The 19,559-nt window shown below is 61.6% G+C and overlaps 2 protein-coding genes across 13 annotated transcripts in view; both read left to right on the top strand.

Annotated features, from left to right (window-relative positions):
* Positions 1-7,737, top strand: part of SEC16A (SEC16 homolog A, endoplasmic reticulum export factor) — a 32,715-nt gene extending 24,978 nt beyond the window's left edge. For 3 of the 5 annotated variants that reach the window (XM_081590693.1, XM_081590692.1, XM_081590697.1), the window contains exons 22-31: positions 70-201; positions 2,088-2,168; positions 2,349-2,405; positions 2,510-2,621; positions 3,019-3,150; positions 3,391-3,467; positions 4,065-4,142; positions 4,606-4,665; positions 5,486-5,563; positions 6,291-7,737. In XM_081590693.1, the coding sequence (XP_081446819.1) occupies positions 70-201; positions 2,088-2,168; positions 2,349-2,405; positions 2,510-2,621; positions 3,019-3,150; positions 3,391-3,467; positions 4,065-4,142; positions 4,606-4,665; positions 5,486-5,563; positions 6,291-6,359 (876 nt within the window). In that variant the 3' untranslated portion in view covers positions 6,360-7,737. The remainder of the gene's footprint in view (positions 1-69; positions 202-2,087; positions 2,169-2,348; positions 2,406-2,509; positions 2,622-3,018; positions 3,151-3,390; positions 3,468-4,064; positions 4,143-4,605; positions 4,666-5,485; positions 5,564-6,290) is intronic. The other 2 variants (XM_081590695.1, XM_081590694.1) reach the window with 1 other exon arrangement.
* Positions 7,738-8,163: 426 nt separating this feature from the next.
* On the top strand, positions 8,164-19,091 carry INPP5E (inositol polyphosphate-5-phosphatase E). Of its 8 annotated transcripts, none has more exons than XM_081590669.1 (11): positions 8,164-8,236; positions 9,079-10,158; positions 13,347-13,470; positions 14,644-14,741; positions 15,287-15,411; positions 15,503-15,622; positions 15,865-15,972; positions 16,321-16,482; positions 16,579-16,694; positions 16,832-16,948; positions 17,439-19,091. In XM_081590669.1, exons 2-11 carry the CDS (start codon positions 9,311-9,313, stop codon positions 17,694-17,696), a joined length of 2,076 nt encoding a protein of 691 aa, XP_081446795.1. In that variant the 5' UTR covers positions 8,164-8,236; positions 9,079-9,310; the 3' UTR covers positions 17,697-19,091. The 8 variants fall into 8 exon arrangements, with proteins under 8 accessions (XP_081446795.1, XP_081446798.1, XP_081446793.1 ...); XM_081590672.1 differs by having other exon boundaries at positions 16,832-16,968; XM_081590667.1 differs by having other exon boundaries at positions 16,832-16,972.
* The last annotated feature ends 468 nt before the right edge of the window (positions 19,092-19,559 follow it).

The raw sequence follows: 19,559 nt of genomic DNA, 5'->3' as shown, positions 1-19,559 counted from the left end.
GCCTGTGCTGTGCAGGCTGTGACGCAGGCCGGGAGGCACCCCGGCTGAGCCTGCTCCGTGTCCCCCCAGGGCTCCTTCAGGACACCACCGGCCTCTGAGGCGCCGCCGCAGACCCTGCAGCCCCCTGCGCCGCTGACGCCCGCGCCCGAAGTGCAGAGACCTGTCCAGGCTGCCAAGAAGGAGAGCAAGGAGCCTAAGAAGGTGACTCACCCCCAGCTGGGCAGGGGTGGGGCGCCTGCAGACCCTCCTCATGCCGAGGCGAGGAGACAGCGTGTGTGTGAAGATGGAGCCCAGCGTGCTCTGGAAGGGCAGCGTGTGTGCGGTGAAGTGTGCGTGGTGTGTGTCTCTGTGTCTGTGTCCACGTGTGAACCACCAGCTCAGAGAGGGGGATGCTGCCCGCCCCATGGCCCGTGGGTCCAGGGCCCGTCCAGCCACCCAGAGGGTGGTGTCAGCACTGACCTGTCGCCACCGCTCAGGTTGAGCCTTTGCTGAGCCTCACGTGCAGGAGTGGTCCTCGCTGTGCAGCGTCTCATCGTGGTGCGCCCCGCGCTTCTGTCGTCCTTTCTTCCAATAACGGATGTTAGTTTTTTTTTAGTTTGCAGTTCCTAGGGATACAGCCGTGTAAGTCTTCTTGTCTGTGTCTCGTGGTGGTAAATGCACTTCTTTCCTGTGGGTGTATCCCAGCGTCACGGGACAGCTGTGTGTCCAGCTTTAGAATGTCCTGCTGGACAGGCCTCCTTGCTGGTTTACTGGGTGGCCCTTCCAGCACCAAGCAGGCAAGACCCCGGCCCCTTCATTTGTGGGGCTGCATTGTCCGCCCTCCTGACCGTGGCCGTCATGCTGGGGTTAGTGACGCTGCTGATGAGTGCTGACATGGGACTTTCCAGCGCTTGTTCCCCACCCGTCCTTGTCTGTGGGGGCCGCTCAGGTCTCCCGTCCTGTACGAGGTCATCAGGTGGGTGGCGGTCCTTCTCACATGGATGCAGGTTCTGTCAGATGTGTGTTATGAACGTTTTCTCCAGCCTTGGGTGGCCTCTTAGCCTTTGATGGTGGCTTGTGAAGAACGTGGTTCTCAGTCGAGTGCTCAGCGGACTGTGCTTTAATGGCTGGTTTTTTTTTTTAATTATTTTTGGTTGCTCAGAGTCTTGGTTGCTGTGCACAGACTTTCTCTAGTTGCAGCAAGTGGAGGCTGCTCTTGGTTGCAATAGGCTTCTCACTGCGGTGGCTTCTCTTGTTGTGGAGCACGGGCTTCAGGGTGCTTGGGCTTCAGTAGTTGGGGTTCCTGGGCTCTAGGGCGTGGGCTCTGTAGTCGGGGTGCCCGGGTTTAGTTGCTCCACAGCACAGAGGATCTCCTCGGATGAGAGATGGAACCCACGTCCCCCGCGTTGGCAGGCAGGTCCCTATCCACTGTGCCACCAGGGAAGCCCCCATGGCTGGTATCGCAAGTAAACACAAGTTTAATTCAAAATGTGCGCGCGTCGTGCAGGTGACGGGACCCCCCGCCCCCCGCCCCCAGCGCGGAGTCGGCCGCTCCGCGGCAGGTTCAGAGCGGGCGGGGGCTGTGGGGCTGCTGCTGCTGCGCTTGGTGCGGACGTGACGGGCAGCGTGTGCAGGATGGAGCCAACCTCCCTGCCGCCTGACCTCTCCCCGCCTGGGGGCGCAGGGGCCTGTTCTGGGGAGCCCGTGCGGCCTTGCCGGCTGTCACCGCTGCTGGGGAGACGGCCTCAGGCTGCTCGTCATTGGCGTTCAGATGTGAGAAGGTCCAAGAGGCAAATTATTGTCCTGATTTTTATAATTGTGGTAAAATATACGTCACACTGTCCAGTTCCGCTGTTTTTTTTTTTAAGTGAGCGGTTCTGTTGTGTAGCCGCCACCACCGTCCCCAGGGCTCTGTCATCTTCCAGACCAAAGCCCTGACCCCACTGGAGGCCGCTCCTACCTCCAGCCGCGGCGTCTGCTTCCTGTCTCTGTGGCCCTCGTGCCCGCAGGCCCTGACGGAGGGGCTCACACGGGCTGGCCCTGCTGTGCTGGGCTCGTTTCTCTCAGCGCCATGTCCTCAGGCTTTTTCTGGCGGTTTCTCTGTTCAGAGCAGCGAATCCTGGTTTTCTCGCTGGCTGCCTGTGAAGAAAAGGACAGAAGCTTACCTGCCAGACGACAAGAACAAATCGGTGAGTCCTGCCAGGTGGGCCTGGGGAGCTGGGGGGTCTGCAGCAGCAGGGCGTCCAGCTGTCTGCATGGAGCGTCTCAGCCCTCGGCGAACCTGAGCCAATGCCTCTCACGTGCTCAGGGTCTGATTCTGCTCACCTTGTGCTACTGAGTTTTCTTTTTACTTTTCACAACCCCGGCAGATCGTCTGGGATGAAAAGAAGAACCGATGGGTGGATGTCAACGAGCCGGAGGAGGAGGTGAGCTGGGACCCCAGGCATTCACTGGGACTCTGGGCGGAGAGGCCCTCCCCGGAGCAGGAGCTGTGGGGCGGAGGATCTCCAAGTGGGCTTTCTTTCCGCAGAAGAAGGCTCCACCCCCGCCTCCAACTGCCCTTCCCAAGGCTCCACAAACTGCCCACCCTGGTCCTGGAGGGCCCCCCAGACCCACTGTGAACATGTATTCTAGAAAAGCAGGTAACAAAGCCCAGCCAAAAGTTAGTGGTCGTCTGGGTCATTCGTCTGTCCTATAGACACTCCAGAGCCCAGAAAGGACCACACGTGTGTCAGGCGTGGTTTGTCTCCCGCGAGAGGGGGGCTGGTTCTCTGAGGATGAGTCTGGGGTGGGGGTGCCCGTCCTCCCGAGCAGTGAGTGGTCCTGGGCGGGGTGGATCCGATCAGTTGGAAAGGCAGCCTGGCAGCGGCATGGCGTGAAATGGGACCCTCACCTGAACAGAAGCCCCCGGGAGAGGCTCCCGGTCAGGGCCCAGCCTCCCTGGGGCTAGAAGTGGGGTCCCCATGCTCCCTGGACACGTGGAGGATGGAGCTGGGGCCCATGGCACAGGGGTGACCTTGCTCCCTCTCCGCGTTACAGCTGGAACCAGGGCGCGCTACGTGGACGTCTTGAACCCGGGGGGCCCCCAGCGGAGCGAGCCGGCTCCCACAGACCTCTTTGCACCCCTGGCCCCGCTTCCGATTCCAGCTCACCTGTTGGGCCCAAACGCAGGTACGCAGCCCGGGCAGCAGGGTGTCCACCCCTGGCTTGCTGACCTCGAGTCTCCTTCTTGGCCCCTGGCCTTGGTCCTCTTTCAAGAAGAGTGCCGCGGACACAGAGTGCAAAGCCCGCCCATACCCGTCTGCAGGCGTGTGTGCACGGGGGGCGCAGGCAGAGTGTGTCCTCTGGGGCTGTGCTCCCTGGGCCCCAGGGCCGTGTGGACGAGTGAGGGCCTCCCCCATCTCCCCGCAGATGCAGAGGAGGTGCCATCTGCCGAGGGGGCTGGCAGGGAGGGGCCGGCCAGGCCGGAGCCCGCCTTGGATCCCAAGGTGAGCCGTGCGCAGGGCGGGGGTGTGGGGGGCAGTGGAAGTCACCCTCCTGCTCCCCTGAGAGGCAGCCACATGCGTGTTCTCTGGGAACACTGTCCTGACGTTTTATTAGTATAGAGAGTTTATTTGTGTGAATTACAGTCATTTAGAGTTTGATATCTGAGGTTGGATGAAGCTTGAATTCAGCCCTGGTTCTCCATTACTTAGCTATTTAAAGTTTGGGGGTCGGGGGGGACTGGTGGTCCAGTGGTTAGGACCCTGTACTTCCCCTGCAGGGGCGACGGTTCAGTCCCTGGTTGGGAAACTAAGATCCCACAAGCGGTGTGGCAAGGCTAAAAAAAGAGGCAGGAGAGGGGCTCACTCAGCTCCTCTGAGCCTCAGGGTGTCGCCCCGTGGATGGGGTCACAGCGCCCATCGCAGGGCCGCCATGGGGCGCACAGCGGGTGCCCGGTAAGTAAGGATGCGATGCGGGGTCAAAGTAACAGGTCCGTGCGGAACCTGCAAGGCTTCTCAGAAGGCACCCCCGGGAGGCCGTGCCGCTCACCCCGGGTGGCCCACCTGGCTTTGCTGGTAGTAGCCTCCCCCCTGTCCCGACAGGTGTTCAGGCCTGCAGTGGCGTCGCTCCCTGGACCTGAACTCCCAGCGTCTGGATTGGATGGTCCCCAGGGAGGAGAGGTAAATGGCACTGGGGGCGCGTCTGCGGAGAATCTGGGCCTCAGAGGCCCACGTTGTCCGAATGGCTTCTCTAAGACGATGTTAACGGGCGGTGAAAGGGCAATTTAGAAACTAAAGAACCGGAGTAGTGTTGTGTTCCTTAAAAAAGTCACACTTGTGTCCGCAGAGTGAGGGCTACGAGTGCTCGTCAGCTGGGGTCCCCTCTGTCGAGTGGGCCCGTCCTCCGTCCCTCGGGCAGTGTGAGGTCAGGCCACCTGAGGCCCGGGGCTAGGCGAACCTCCCTCTCGCACGGGTCCTTTCCTGTAAAAACTGTCCGTGAAATAGGAGTTTCAGGCTTTCTCCCCATCGAGCTGTGTTGATTCTGGCAGCAGCATAGCTCGCTGGGGTTGAACGCCAGCCTGGAGCAGTGGCGCGCTCGCTGACCTTGGTGTTCGTCTGTGTCTGTCTTCTTGCTGTTTTGTAGCTTTCGCGCTGTAGTTCACTGAGCTCGTTATCACGGGAAGTGAGCCAGCATTTTAACCAGGTACCTGTGGCTGGCCGCGTGCGCGGGGCTTGTCTTTCCTCTGAGATCGCTGTGCTGCTTGGTCACTGTGCCCTGGCCGCCGACGTCACCCATCGCCGCTCAGCGGTCACACTCCTGAGAGCGCAGTGTTCCTTTCTTTCGATGTTCTCGGAGGGTGGTGGCGAATATCCAGGCACATCCACAGTCAGGCTGACTCCAGGACGCCCATAGTGAAGGGACAAGTGCTCTGGTTGTGCTCTTTCTGAACTGAGTTTTTCAAAGGACTAGTCACAGGCGTAGCCTCACGGGTGTGAGTGTGCGTGCTCCCGCGCACGTCAGAAGCCAACTGGGATCAGGACACTCATTTCAAAGGCAGAGTTTCTGTTTTCTGATCAAGCAGGAGAAAGTTTGTTTTAGGCCAGGCAGAGTGAGGCAGTGACCACTGTCCTGTGGTCAGGCTCTATGGGAGATGAAGGAATACTTCAACTTTTCTGTGCGTTGTGGAACTAAGCTTTTCCCTTGGCTCAGCAGAAAGGCTTCCTGGGACTTGTTCGTTTGTGAATTAGAGCGCTGGATTTTGTAGCTGGACGCCTGAGGTCTGGAGCGATCCCTACTGCCTGCTCCCCTCCCCACACTGCTGTGTGTGCATGTCCTGGGTTTACCATTTTTCTGAGACCCATTAAATAATTAAATGTAGTTCTGCAGTAAGGGCCTCTGACCTGCTTCTGTGGTGTCTTCAAAAGTGTGATAAACGCTTCCTCAGAAACAGTATCTGTATTTGCAAACGAACCAAGCCGCTGTGCTCGGTCAGAGGGTGAGATGACCTCTCTGTGCTCCTCAGGCTCCCGGTGCTCTTGCCTCCGCGGGGGCCCCTCCTGGGGCCGCGGTGCCCTTCTACAACCCTGCCCAGTTTGCACAAGTAAGTGCCCTCACTGTATCCCTGGCTCTGCCGCTGCTCTGGGGGTGGGGTGGGGCTGACCCCCTCCTGTGCTGACCTTGGCCCCTCTTCACCTGGTGGCTGGTGACCTTCAGGCTGGAAAGGTCACGAATGCTTCCTTTCTTTGGTCTCCCTCCCAGGCTCTGGCCTGGAGAGAAGGGACGGGGTGGGGGCAGTCTTGGAATACAGTAGAGGAGGGGGTCTGCAGGGAGGTCTTGGCTTTAGGATTTGGAAAACTCCACTGACCACGGGCCATCCCAAGGCAGACCCTGCCCTCACCACCCGGGGTCCTCAGCCTCGGGCTCCCTCGGGAGCGGGCCCCACGACTGCACCCTCCCTGCTCCCAGCTGCCATCTACATCTCCACTCCACAACTGAGGGGGTTCTGCTCCCCTGGAATCGTCACCTTGCTGATGCCTTCACAAAACTTGACTTTCACTTCGGTTGGGGTTTTTGTGGGATCCAGAGTAAACACCTGTGCTCCGTGCAGTCTCCCCAGGTGCTCCCTGCCTCCCCCGTCACCAGCCAGGGCTCCTCAGACACCCAGCTGTGGGCGCGGCCTCTCCCCACCACCCTGCCTCCGTCAGGGACCCGGGCTACACACGAGACGACAGCACGCACTTGTTTGCTGAGACCAGTAGTCTGTTCTGCTTGTTCCGCGGCCCCCCGGGGCCAGCAAGCAGACCTCAGTCCTGTCCCTGTTGTTTCAGGCCCCTGCCGCCTCAGGAAGCTCAAGGACGGGGAGGATTGGCCAGAGGAAGTACCCAGCGTTAAGCTAGAAAGGGCCGTGTCCTAGAGTGGCACTAGGACGGGAGGTGGCTGTTCTGCCAAGAGCTCAGGCCTACTGCCTGCGACTCCAGTCTGTCCCCAGACAGATGTGAGCGCAGCGACTCAGAAATGACTTACAGAGTGTTGCCAACATGAATTCCATACCTTCAAGATGCTGGATGAAGAGTGACTCTGATCCAAAGGAATGATTTAAGGATCCAGCATTTGCAGTCACTTGACGACGTGACACTTGAGTGAAGCTGGAGGCATCTTGGCTGCAGGAGGATTTTGCTTCTCAGTAACTAAGGCATCTCTCAAAACCTCACGGTGAATCGTTGCCAGATAAAGCCCAGAGGTCCTTTCAGACACCAGGAAGAAACAGTGCACCTTTGACTCGGAGAGGAGCTCGCCTGCCTGCCCTGCACCCAGAGGCGGTCAGCCCCCACTCCACGTTGTTGAGCCTGGAAGGGTGCTTCGTCTCAGAGGAAACTGGGCTTCCTTTAGCAGCAGTTCCATTAGGTTCTAAGAGCAGCCCTCGCTGCTGAGACGTGTTTTATCTCCTGGAGCCAAGACGTGGCCAGCTCTGTGTGGTCTCCTGTGGCCTCACCAGGACCAGGAGGCTTCTAGCGGTCAGAGGGACCAGCTGGGACAGAGCTGTTGTGAGTGACGGGTCCAGTGTCACAGCTGGGACTCCTAGGTTTGGTTGGGTTTTTCTGTGGACCCGCCAGGCCCTGCTTCCCATGGCCCGTCCCTGCAGTGCTGTCAGCTGACTGCTGCCTCTCACCGCTGCATCGTGTAGGGAGCTGGCAACATCCCGAAGACAGCGGCTTGCAGCTGTTCTTGTCTGAAGCTCCGGAGTCCTACCTTTCTGGCCCCAGACTTGTCAGCGGCTCACCTGTGACTCAGCCTGTGAACCTCCTGGTGGACCCAGCTTTAAGGCTTCATCGACTGTTCTCAAAACTTGACATTCTTCTTGTTCAGTCTAAAGAGACTAAAGAAAAGATTTAAATATTTATAAAAATCATTAGGAAATAATTTCTGTAGAACGCTGGGGGACGTGGTTTGTTGGGTTTTAATCCAAGTGTCAGGCTTGGGTGGGGTGGGGTCAGCGCAGGGCCCTCGGGTCCACTGTGTCATCTCGGAAGGACCCGCAGAACGGTTTCCAGGACACGTCACAGATTTGTCCTCTTGGGAGGCGCCAACCTCACTGGCGGGCGGTCTCATGTCCAGGGTCAGTGCTAGCACGACCGCCGGGCTGAGACCTGCCTGGCACAGCCCTGCCCGTTGTGTCGACCGCCAGCGAGTTTTGATTGAAGAAGCTTCCTCTGAGGTGGGAGCTGCTATTTTTCCTAAATGCAAATTGTTAAATAAAATATTTTGCGCTCTCAAGCTCTTTCACCCCATCTCCTTTTGTTTATTGACGCCTCTGGGGACCTGGGCCTCACCTGCACTTTGATTGGCTTCTAGGGCTCCCTGGGCCACTGCTTTCTGTCGCTCCGCCAGACCTGCCCGCCAGGGGCTCCTCTCCGATGGGCGGTGGGCGGGCCTGATAGGAAAACCCACCCTGAGAGCCATGAAGAGGGACCTGGGTAGCGCTCTGCTTTCTAGGCTCAGGTGCGCGCGAGGGGCGGGGCTGCGGGGCTGGGGGCGGGCCCTAGGGGCGGGGCTGGGGGCGGGCCCGGGGCGGGGTGCGAGCTGCGCTCCGGGGAAGGAAGCCGCCCGCGCTCCCGGCGCCCACCCGAGGGCGCTCTCCGCCCTCGCTCCACGCGCCTGGGTCCTCCGGCCGCCAGTGGCCGCTGCGGGCACCGGGATCCAGGCCGCCCTGCCCGCTGGTTGCCGGGGAGCGGCCGCTGAAGCCCGCGGAGCTGGGGAGCTGAAGCGTTGAGAGGTGGGGGCGGCAGTCCTGGAGAAAGTCCGGGGCGGGGATACGGGGCCAACAGGTCCTAGGCCCCGAGTGACCCCTGGGTGGGAGCGCGAAGGCCTTGGGCGGGACGACCCCTGAGCGGGGCTCGAGGACGGGGCGGGGCGACCCCGGGGCGCACGGGTCCCTGGCGCGGGATCAGGTTGCGGGATTCCCTGGCGCGGAGCGGGGGGCGGGGGTCCGTGGCGTGCCAGGATCCCCGGGCGCGGGTCTCGTCCTCCCCACCCCGTCCCCAGCCCCGCGGCTCCGGGCGGTTGTTACCCTGGGGAGCGCGCAACCGGCCGGGCCAGACTCGCTAGTCCTGAGTCAGGGGCCTTCGCGGCCGGGGCGCAGACCTGCTCAGGGTCGCCTGCTCTCGGGGCGGGGTCTGCGGGCCGAGCGATGGTGATGGGCGCGCAGGTGAGCGAGTTAGGGCCGTCTGACTCCGGGGAGGTCACGGGGTGGTGGGGGCGGGCGGGGAGAGGGGGCGGGGGAGAAGGAATGGGCTCGGGCCGGGTCCCCCTCCGAGGCTGTGCCTACGCCTTTGGGGCGGGAATTCTCGCTCGTCGGGCCCCTGGCTCCCCAGGTGAGGAGCAGCGCCCCTGCTCACCCCCAGCTCCCCGCAAGAGGGGGGCTTCCCTCCATCCTAAGATGCTGGACTTTTCACCCGTCACCTGGGAGGAGAGAGCGGGTCAGGACGCCTAAATGCTTGTTCTTGCTGGGCCACTCATGACCTGTCCACTCTGTCACCCTGCCCTGTGCTGTCCTTCAGAATCATTAAATGGCATCAGGGCCCGGTGATGAAGGCTAATCGCAGGGTGTTCCCTTAGGTACTTTCTGGGGACTCCGGACTTTTGGGGCTCCCAGCCATGCTGCAGCTGGTCCTGTGCAAGCCGGACCACCCCAGGCCCGAGGGGGAGCTGCTGCCATGCCTCTGCTCCACGCCCCACCTAGCCACGGCTGAGCACGCGGCCCTGACCCTGGGCGTCGGCAGCAGCACCCGGAGGAGCCGTTTCCTGGGTCAGCCAGGCTGCCCCCGGCCCTGAGGGCTGGCCCCGAACTATGCCATCCAAGTTGGCGAGCTTGGGGCACTCAGAGACCGCCTCCCAGCAGCCCACTACTCAGGGGTGTCTGCGTCCTGAAGGCAGCATGCTCAAGGGACTGCTTCCGAACAGTGATGAAGAGCCTGTCTCCTGCCTGGGGTCCCCAGCTGCTGGTGACAGTCGGGGACCTGAGAGGAGCCCAGAGCTCCCCCTGGACACCCCAGAGCAAGTCAGCAACAAGGATCCACAGGCCCAAGCGAGACCCTTCACCCCGAAGCCACCGCCCCCGAGGCCCAGGCTGGAGCGAGCGCTGTCCCTGGATGAGAAGGGCTGGAGAAAGAGGCGTTTTCGAACCAGCCGTGAGGACCTGGCTGTGCGGAACGGGGCCAGCCCCTCCGGGGGCTCCCTGCAGGACGAGGCCCCCGGGACCCCTCCCCGCAGTGGCTCCCCGCCCTGCCTGAGTGCCTCCCTGCAGGAGATCCCCACAGCTCGCAGGGCCCCGAGCAGCGGGGGGCCCTCCTCATGGGGAAACTGTCTTTCTGGGATGATCAGCACGTCCCTGGACCTGCTGCACCGGGAAGGGGCCTCGGCTGGGAGCACCCCCCGGCTGGCCAGCCTGCTTTCCCCGCGCCCGCTGCCCGCCATGGCCCGCAACGTGGCCTCCGAAGCCCTGCGGACGGCGAACAAGGTGGACTCGGATCACGCCGACTACAAGCTCCGGCTGCAGGCCAGGCTGTTCCGGGCGCATAGCAGCCTGGGCCCCGGCCGGCCTCCGAGCCCCCTGGCCTGCGATGACTGCTCCCTTCACTCGTCCAGGTCCACCTTCAGCCTCCTGGCGCCCATCCGTGCCAAGGACGTCCGGAGCAGGTAGGGCCCCGAGGGAGGCGGCCTTGGGCCTCGGTGAACCCTCAGAAGCCCCGTGAGAACCGCGGGCAGGTTCTCCTGGGAGCGTGTGTGGGCCGTCTCCTCCCACCCCCCTCTCCCAGCCGCAACCCCCAGCTTTCCTTCTGCGTCTCAGCCCCACGGGCACCTGTGAAATGTGGACGGTCAGGTGCATAGACCCCTCTGCATTCGGGGCGGGCCTGTTTTCTGTCCTGTTTCTTGCTCTTGTCGGGGGCAGCCCTTTGTGTGTGTGTGCAGGTGGGCCCAGGACTCTGGGGTGTGTCCCGGGACCCATGTCCACACAGTCCCTTTGCTGAGGACCAGTGTTGGAGGCCGTGCCCCGTGCACCTGCTGGCACTTTTCCAGGATGGAGAGCTGGATGGGGCTGGGGGCCCCAGGGCCGTGGCCAGGCTGCCCCCAGGGGAGGGTCCCCATGGCCCACCTCCAGCAGGGAGGGGCTCAGGCAGAAGCCCGACCTCTGTCCTTGACGCTCAGGAGCGCCCCAGGGTTTCCTAACGTCCAGGGCTCGGCCCCCGACCCCGTGGGCAAGGAGGATGCTGTGTGTCCAGCTTCACAGGGCTTGAGTGGTTAGTCCTAATTACAGCCTAATTTATATCTTGAAGGGGAGGGAGGTGCTTCCCCCATCTCCACCCCTGAACCCCCTCCCCTGAGCCGGAGCCTTGGGGGCGCACCAGACCCGGTCCCCAGGGGCTTCTAGCCCAATCTGTCCACACCCACCGGCTGTCTGTTGGCCTGTTGTTTCCAGGGGCTTGGGCTCGGGGCCCCACTGTGCTGCCCAGGCTGTGACTCAGAAGCCATCCTGCCTGCCCCCACTGCCCTGTCCGTGCTGGGCCTGGCCGCTGAACCTGCCTCTCGTGCCTCCTGCCTTGTCGGCCAGGGCTGGGCGGGTTGTTTGAGACGCACTTCTGGCCGCTGCCCTGACTTGGGGGGCCCCATGCTGCCCACTCCCTGATGTGATGCCCAAGGCCCCCCCGGGGGGGTGGGGGGAGCTCTGCCACCACTGCCCCCCGGCGTGCCCCTCCAATCCAGACCAGTGACTGTTTCGAGTCTGTGAGCCACGCGGTCTCTGGCAAGTGTTGACCTCTGCCGTGGGGATGAAAAAGCAGCCCCAGGCCACACACACCAACAGCATGGAACGCTTTGTTGAGGGAGGCTGAAATGTGAATTTCAGATCATTTTCCCTTGGCATAAAAATACTGCTTTTCCCCAACCACTGAAAAGTGTAGGGGATTTCCCTGGTGGTCCAGTGGCTAAGACTGCACTCCCAATCCCAGGGGACTGGGTCCCCTGGGAACTAAATCCCCCATCAGGGAACTAAATCCCACTTGCCACAATGAAGAATTAGCATGCCGCAACTAAAGATCCTGCATACCACAGCGAAGATGGAAGCTCCTGCGTGTCACAACTAAGACCCAGTTCAGTTCAGTCGCTCAGTTGTGTCCGACTCTTTGCGACCCCATGAACCACAGCACGCCAGGCCTCCCTGTCCATCACCAACTCCCGGAGTTTACCCAAACTCATGTCCATCGAGTCAGTGATGCCATCCCACCATCTCCTCTGTCATCCCCTTCTCCTCCCGCCTTCAATCTTTCCCAGAATCAGGGTCTTTTCCAATGAATGAGTCAGCTCTTTGCATTAGGTGGCCAAAGTATTGGCGTTTCAGCTTCAACATCGGTCCTTCCAATGAATATTCAGGACTAATTTCCTTTAGAATGGACTGGTTGGCTCTCCTTGCTTCACTGGACCCGTGACAGCCAAATAAACAAAGTCGTTGATTAAAAAGGAGTAATAGTCACACTGAAAGTGTAGGAGCGAGTCTCAGCTTGTGGGCTGCACACAGCCCAGACCTGGCCAGGGTCAAGGCCAAGGACTGAGGAAAGGGGCATGGACTGTGCCCTTGAGGGGCTGCCTTCTGCTCGCACTGTGGACAGGGCTGGTTTGGAGAAGGCAGCCCCTACAGGCAGCCTGACGGGATCCTCAATACAGGGCGGCCTCAGGGAGGCGCCTGCCTCCTGACATCCACCAGCTTTTGTCCTGCAGAGCTTAGTCATGGTTTAAGAGTCTCTCATGCGAGCTTTTAAGGACTGGACTCTAACTTCATCTCCTTCCAAGGGATTGGTGCCCATCTCTGCAAACCTGGGTCTACAGTCTTCTAAGCAAGTTGGAATGAAAAGAGCAAGTGAGACGTTTGAACTTGTCAGCTCTTCGCATCAGGTGGCCAAAGTATTGGAGTTTCAGCTTCAACATCAGTCCTTCCAGTATTCAGGACTGATCTCCTTTAGGATGGACTGGTTGAGCCTGGACGTTGGAGCCTGTGCGTTCCCCTCCATTTTTGGGAACCTGGTCAGTCAGGCACAGTCCTTGTCACGGGTCCAAGGTAAACAGTTTTCACACAGTTGGGAAGGAAAAAAAAATAACCAAGGCAGTGCTAATAGTCTTTCATGGACGTGTGGAAATTACTTGCATCTCAGGTCTCCTTGTCCCTAAATGAAGTCTCCCTGGCACTCGAGCATGCGCGAGGCTGCTCTCGGTTAAGCGGAGACAGGCGGACAGCCCCGCAGGCAGAGTCCTCGCCGAGGCAGCGGGTGTCAGACGCAGCCCTCGTCTCGGGGGCAGGGCCAGAGCCAGGGCTCTGCTGCGCTGTGTTAGGACCTCTGCGATGGTGTTTGACTCTCCGCACCCTTTGCATGAGTGATTCTGTGAGAGCCTACAGTGGATTGAACCTGCGAAGACAGAGGCATCCCGGGCAGCCTTTACAAGCTCCCAGTGCCAGATGGCGAGGCGGAGGCCAGAGCCCCAGGGAAGGGCGTGTCCCCCCAAGTCTGCTTACAGTCCAGAAGCCCACCTCGACCTCTGCAGCCCTTCCAGGGCCTTGCCATTAGAGGGTCCCCCCAAAAGTCCCAAACATCACCTGCCTGTCCCTTCCTCTCCAGAGGCCAGGAGCCTGTGGATGTCTGTAGAGCCGTGGACACGGCGAGTTTCCCTGGACTCGAGAGGCTCTCAGGGCTGTGCTCCCCCCCATCCCCACCCCAGGGTCCTGAGGCCACTCCAGCTCTGGGAGGGGCTCCCGGCCCCTGAGGTGTGTCCTGCTCCCAGCCCTTCCCTGGGTCCGTCTGCTGTGACCCCTAGCTCAGTCTGGCCCGTCTCTGCAGGAGCTACCTGGAGGGGAGCCTGCTGGCGAGTGGGGCCCTGATGGGGGCAGACGAGCTGGCCCGTTACTTCCCAGACCGGAACGTGGCCCTGTTCGTGGCCACGTGGAACATGCAGGGCCAGAAGGTAAGCGGGCGCTGACCCCTCACGGGATGGGATGGGATTCCTTCCGGATTCTTCCCTGGGGCACCCAGGGGAGCCTCCTGGCCGTCAGAGCGTCTCTCGCCCACCTCTCCACTGCTTCACGCGAAACGAATACTTCGGTTTGCAGAGACACTGTATGTTTTAGAGCAGTTCTAAGTTGACAGCAGATTTGGGAGGAAGGAGCAGAGATTTCCTGAGAGCCCCCCGCCACCCACCTGGCCTCCAGGTGGCCACACCCTTCACCCATCATGCGGCCCCGCTGTTCTAGTCACCCTGGGCCACTCGTGTGAATGCCTCCCGGATCCCAACAAGCGTGTGGGGACATGGGTCCCCCGATGCACACTGCAGGCAGGCGTCCACGCCATGGTCCGTGTCTGCCGTATCCATCTCCCGCCGTGTATTCCCGTGGTCGGGGCCCGTGTCCTCCATCCCGCCTGTGAGCTGGGGCCCCGGGGCGCGGGGTTTGCACGCTGATTGCTGGGGAAGCCCAGCAGGGGCTTTCTCTCCAGCCACCCCGTGTCTCCTGGGGTGTCCCTTCCCACAGCTAGGAGTCTCCGCTCCTGCATGCGGGAGGCTCCGATTCTGGGCTGGCCATGGGCTTCCTCTAGACGGTGGGCGACCTAACGCCCAGCGGGCTCTCCGGCCATGTCTGGAGTGCCTTCTGTCGCCCGTGTGTGCCGAAAAGCGTCCCGTCCAAAGAACGGAAGTGGCCATGTCCCAGGCTGACATCATCCAGGGTGATGGGTGGGGCTGCTTCAGGACAAACCCCCACAAAACCACCACCTGAGCAGAAGTGCAGGCGGGTGCCCAGGCTGCTGGCTCCTCTGTCCGCAGGGAGCCCCGGGCCGTCCGCGGCATGGCCTGCACCTGGGGCCCAGAGCGCCTGGGATGCAGCTAATGGAGTGGAGACCACCGGCCAGGTGCCCATTTCCCTCCCTGGGGCTGCTGTGAGGGCAGAGGTGTGTGTGTGGAGGTCCTCTTGTGGGCAGCCAGGCCCGGGCGCTGGAGGCAGCACAGTTGCTGAGTGTGGGCCCCGGCAAGGGGTGGGCCACCTGCCTGGGCCAGCGGCTCCCCGTGTATGGCTAAGGGTGCCCAGGCGGCGGAGCCCCCGCCGTGGGGCCCGTGCAGCCCCTGCCAGAAGCTGCCTTTCCGCAGGAGCTGCCCCCGAACCTGGACGAGCTCCTGCTGCCAGCCGAGGCTGACCTGGCCCAGGACCTGTACGTCGTGGGCGTCCAGGAGGGCTGCTCTGACAGGTAGGGCTGGGGCCCTCCCCCTGCCGCTGCCCGGTACTGTGAACCGGTCTCGGTCCTTTGGCTGAGACCCCCGTGTGAGGGGAGACGTGGGCTGTGGTCAAGCCTGGGCTCAACCGGGATCGCTTTCTTCTCAAGTGGGGACTCACAGAGTTTAAAAGAAATGCCATTTAGCTTTTGTAAATGGATAGCTGCTCCAGGAGACAGTGAGGGGAACACAGCACAGAGCAGCCCCCAGCTCAGCCCCTGAAAGTCATCGCTCAGCTGTCCCGGCCATGTGGTCAGTTCACCTGGTGACTGGGGCAGGGGCGCGGCAGAGACCAGCGGCAGCACAGGCCTGGCCACAGGAGGTGCCCAGTCTACTCCAGACCCTGGGGGGGGCTCTGCTCCCTGGGGGTCTGGCCTCCAGGGAAGGTGGTCCGCCTCCCTGGGCTCCTGCTCTTGGCTTCTTGGAAGCAGCGGAGGACCCGTGGCCGTGGCTGGAGACACAGGAGGAGGCCCAGGCTCGCCCTTGAGCTGTGCATCTCTGACCGCCCCCCGCCCCGCAGGCGGGAGTGGGAGACGCGGCTGCAGGAGACGCTGGGCCCGCACTACGTCATGCTGTACTCGGCGGCTCACGGCGCGCTCTACATGTCCGTGCTCATCCGCAGGGACCTCATCTGGTTCTGCTCAGGTGGGCACCCCGGGCCGGATGTGCAGGCTGGGGGCGGGCAGCCTGGCCCCCTCCGGGGATGGCCTGGGTCAGCCCTGCTCCTCCCGTACAGAGGTGGAGAGCTCCACAGTGACCACCCGCATCGTGTCCCAGATCAAGACCAAGGGGGCCCTGGGCGTCAGCTTCACCTTCTTTGGTACCTCCCTGCTCTTCATCACGTCCCATTTCACCTGTAAGTCCTTCACCTGTAGGCCCCCCTTCAGCTGTAGGCCCCCCTTCACCTGTAGACCCCCCCTTCACCTGTAGGCCCTCCTTGACCTGTAAGCCCCAGACCCCTCGAGAGGAGGGTCACGGTGCAGATGCTGGGTGATTAGACCTTGCTGGGTAGGGGATCTGTCTCAGACCGACCCCCAGGCACCAACCTTGGGCTCAGAAACCTGCCTGTGGAGAGGCCCCACCCTGCTGTCCTTGCAGCCGGAGATGGGAAGGTGGGCGAGCGGCTGGTGGACTACAGCAAGACCGTCCAGGGCCTGGCCCTACCCAAGAATGTGCCGGACACCAGCCCCTACCGCTCCGACGCTGGTGAGCAGCTTTCCCTCCCCCCAGACATGGCGACTTCTCTGTCGTTCTCCTGGTGGTTCAATGGAGAGGAATGTTTAGAGCTTTGAGAATCAAGGCCGGAAAAGTGCAGTCACTCACCAACCTGAAGCGCGGTCTGGCGCCAGGCTCCCCAAGTCATGACCCCATGACCCCAGAAAGCTGCGGACACCTCCCCTCCACCCCTGCCCCTCCCTGGCCCTGAGCCCCAAGGGTGTCCTGGGCTGCCACCCACTTCCGGGGGTGCAGGGGAGTGTCCTGACCCAGAGTCGGGCCGCAGACACATGGCGGCGGGGGCGGGTCTCACGCACTTTCCTGCCGCTCACACCCCAGCGGATGTCACCACCCGCTTCGATGAGGTCTTCTGGTTCGGAGACTTCAACTTCCGCCTGAGCGGGGGGCGGGCGGCCGTGGAGGCCATCCTGAAGCAGGACCTCGGCTCCAGCATGCAGGCCCTGCTGCAGCACGACCAGCTCACCCATGAGATGCAGAGAGGTGAGCGGGCAGGGCGGTGCTGCGGCCAGGTGGGCCCCAGGGGCCAGGTGACACTGGCCCTGAGCCGCCTCTGAGTCGGGGCTGTGCCCTTCCCAGGGTCCATCTTCAAGGGCTTCCAGGAGCCGGACATCCACTTCCTGCCATCGTACAAGTTCGATGTCGGGACGGACTCATATGACACCACCTCCAAGCAGAGGACCCCGTCCTACACAGTGAGCCGCCGCGGGGCTGGGCAGCGGGCACCGGGCCTCCTGGGGGCCCCCATGTGCAGGCACTCTGCTGGTGGGCAGCCGAGGGGGGCCCAGGCCGGCCCAGCCTGCCACCAACTGGCCCCGGGACCCTCCCGCAGGACCGCGTCCTGTACAGGAGCCGCCACAAGGACGCCATCTGCCCCGTCAAGTACTCCTCCTGCCCTGGCATCAGGACGTCTGACCACCGCCCCGTGTATGGCCTGTTCCGGGTCAAAGTGAGGCCGGGGAGAGACAAGTCAGTACCCCCCGGATGTCCCCGCTCCCGGGCCCCGGGCGGGGGGCAGCCTGGGAGTACAGCCTGGTCTCCTTGTGTCCCAGTGTCCCGAGGGGAGCGGGGTTCTGGGCGCCCTGGGTGGAGGTGGCTGCATAAGGGGTCAGAAGCAAACGTCAGGCGAGCAGTGCACTAGAGGGTGGGGCCCTCGCCCGCACCCCAAGCCAGCCAGGCCTCCCAGACACACGCCCCCCCAAAGCAGCCGGTGGGCGGCAGGGGCTTACCTATCGAGGGGCCGGCCTGGCACAGGCGGGAGGCAGCGTCCCCCGGCTCCCAGCACGCGGCTGCGGGTGGGCATGTGGCTGGTGGGGACGGGCGCAGCCCCAGGGACCCAGGCCTCAGCTGTGCCCAGCCCCTCCACATGCCGCCTGCGGCTGACACCCAGGCGCGGGGGCCGGGAGGACAGTGCCCTCCTGATGGCCCTCCCTCCCCAGCATCCCGCTAGCCGCCGGCAAGTTCGACCGGGAGCTGTACCTGCTGGGAATCAAGAGACGCATCTCCAGAGAGATCCAGCGGCAGCAGGCACTCAAGAGCCAGCACGCCAGCGCCATCTGCACCGTCTCCTGAGGGTGTCTGAAGAGGGCCTGTCCCCTCAACCAGGAAGGCACCCGACGCAGGACCCCTGGGGGGGATCGCCCCCCACTGATGAACCGCTGCCGGGGGCCGCCCCCTCCTTTGCGGACGGCCCATAGGAGGCCCCAGGTACAGGCCGTTCCCAGGACGGAACCAGCGCATCCCCGCAGAGCCCCCGCACAGGATGGGCTGCGCGGGGCCACCCCTGACCTCCCGCACTGTGGTGGCAGAAGGGCCACGTCAGGCTGGCCGAGTGCAGGTCTTGCGCCCTGCGGGCAGGCGCCCTAACCTCCCGTGTTGTTAGGTTATTACGTGTGCACGTCCAGGTTCACCGTTTGAAGCAGCCCCCCTCCCCCTGACCCAGACCAAAAGCTGCCCTTCTGGTGCCCAGTGGCAGGCAGGGGGCACTGCTGGGAATCAGGAGGGCCAGCCGCCGCTCAGGCCCACGGAACTGCCTCGCTGTCCTCCCCTGGCTGTTGGGTCCATCTGCTAAGGTCACGTCAGCCCAGAGCAGCAGGAGCGTGAGGGACACACTTCCGGTCCGGAGCAGCCGCTGAAGTGCGGGGTGTCACCACTTTGCTGGCCGAGGCCGCCCCACCAATGTCTTTTTTTCTTAAAGGGTTTAGAGCCCATTACTGACTTGTGGCTTACCCCATCTCTTAAAAAAAAAAAAAGCGTAGGCTTTGAATGTGGGAGAATCTAGGAGCATTCAATCTAGTCTTTTAAATTATTTATTTTTCCATATTTATATTTTTAAATAAATGCATATATTGAATCTTAAGCTCTTTCTGGCCAAAGGTTGGGTCCTAGAAAGACCAGTCTTGCACACCTGTTCTTGCAAGGCTCTTGTGAGCACAGGCTGTCACTGTGAGGGGGGGAGCTCAGCCTCACCTGGCCCGCCCTGCGCGTCTGCGTCTGCACCCACCCACAGCCCCAGGTAAGTGTTCTCGACAGATCCTTCCAACCAATACCATATCCAACTTTCATTAGCCTCAGCTTCCAAAATGAGTCTCCATTTTAAAGCGATACACACCCAGTCTTTTGATACAAATTTAGAAAATTCCATGAATGAGAATGCACGGCCTATCCCATCTGATTTCTGGAAATTCTTCAGACTGGATGTGTAAAATTTTGATGGAAAGAATGTACCATTGAGTTTTGAACCAATTAACAGGAAGTTTCTTGTTACAGATTTTTGTGGTAATGGGGGTCACGATGAGTAGAGTTTTATGGATTCTTTCTCAGCATTTTCTCTGACTCAAATCATGGAGAAGTTAGTGACACTGACGTGAATTAGTTTCACTTGAGACTGAGCTTCATATCCTGAGCCGGGGCGGGTGGGGCAGTCACTGCATACATCTCATGGGCCCACAGTGAAGCAGTATATTTTATGTAAGCCATTAGACTTACGTGAATGGGATTTTACTTGGAAAGTTAGGTTGAAATTCAAATTAATGCAAATAGAACTGACCAGGGTCTGCAAAATAAACTTCATAAAGAACTGTGAAATACAACCATGTGTGAGGGTGGTTTTTAAAACCTGGCTCTTGCTGTCTCAAATGTGCTGAGTCCTGCCACAGGCTGGCACCAGGCTGCCGCCAGGGCGTGGACGTGAACTGCCAGCCAGCCAGTCACTGCAGGTCAGCCTCGCAGGGGTGCCAAGGGGGCAGCCGACCGAGAGGATGATGAAGGGGCATGCAGGGCTCTGGGATCAGAGTGGACAGCGTGGGGGAAAGGCCCCCGCGTGAGGCTGAGTGCAGTGGGGGGCCCATGAAGGGGTGGGGGCAGGCGTCCAGCAAACAGAAAACCCCCAGGGCCCCCAGCCCCCAGAGCAGACACACCTGGCGGGGACCAGCTCCCAGGACACCTCCCTCTCCGTTCCATCGCCGTGACCACACAAAGTCCCAACAACTAGGCTCCTTGCTGCTGGCCCCCTGCCGCGTGCCCTGGGCTCCCACTCAGCAGACGGCAGCAGAGGGGCG

This window comes from Giraffa tippelskirchi, chromosome 4 (assembly GCF_054371585.1).
Source record: "Giraffa tippelskirchi isolate mGirTip1 chromosome 4, T2T-mGirTip1v1.2.pri, whole genome shotgun sequence".
NCBI classification, from domain to species: Eukaryota; Metazoa; Chordata; class Mammalia; order Artiodactyla; family Giraffidae; genus Giraffa; species Giraffa tippelskirchi.
Note: the sequence above shows the minus strand (reverse complement) of the source record. Positions and strands in the feature narration are given on the sequence as shown.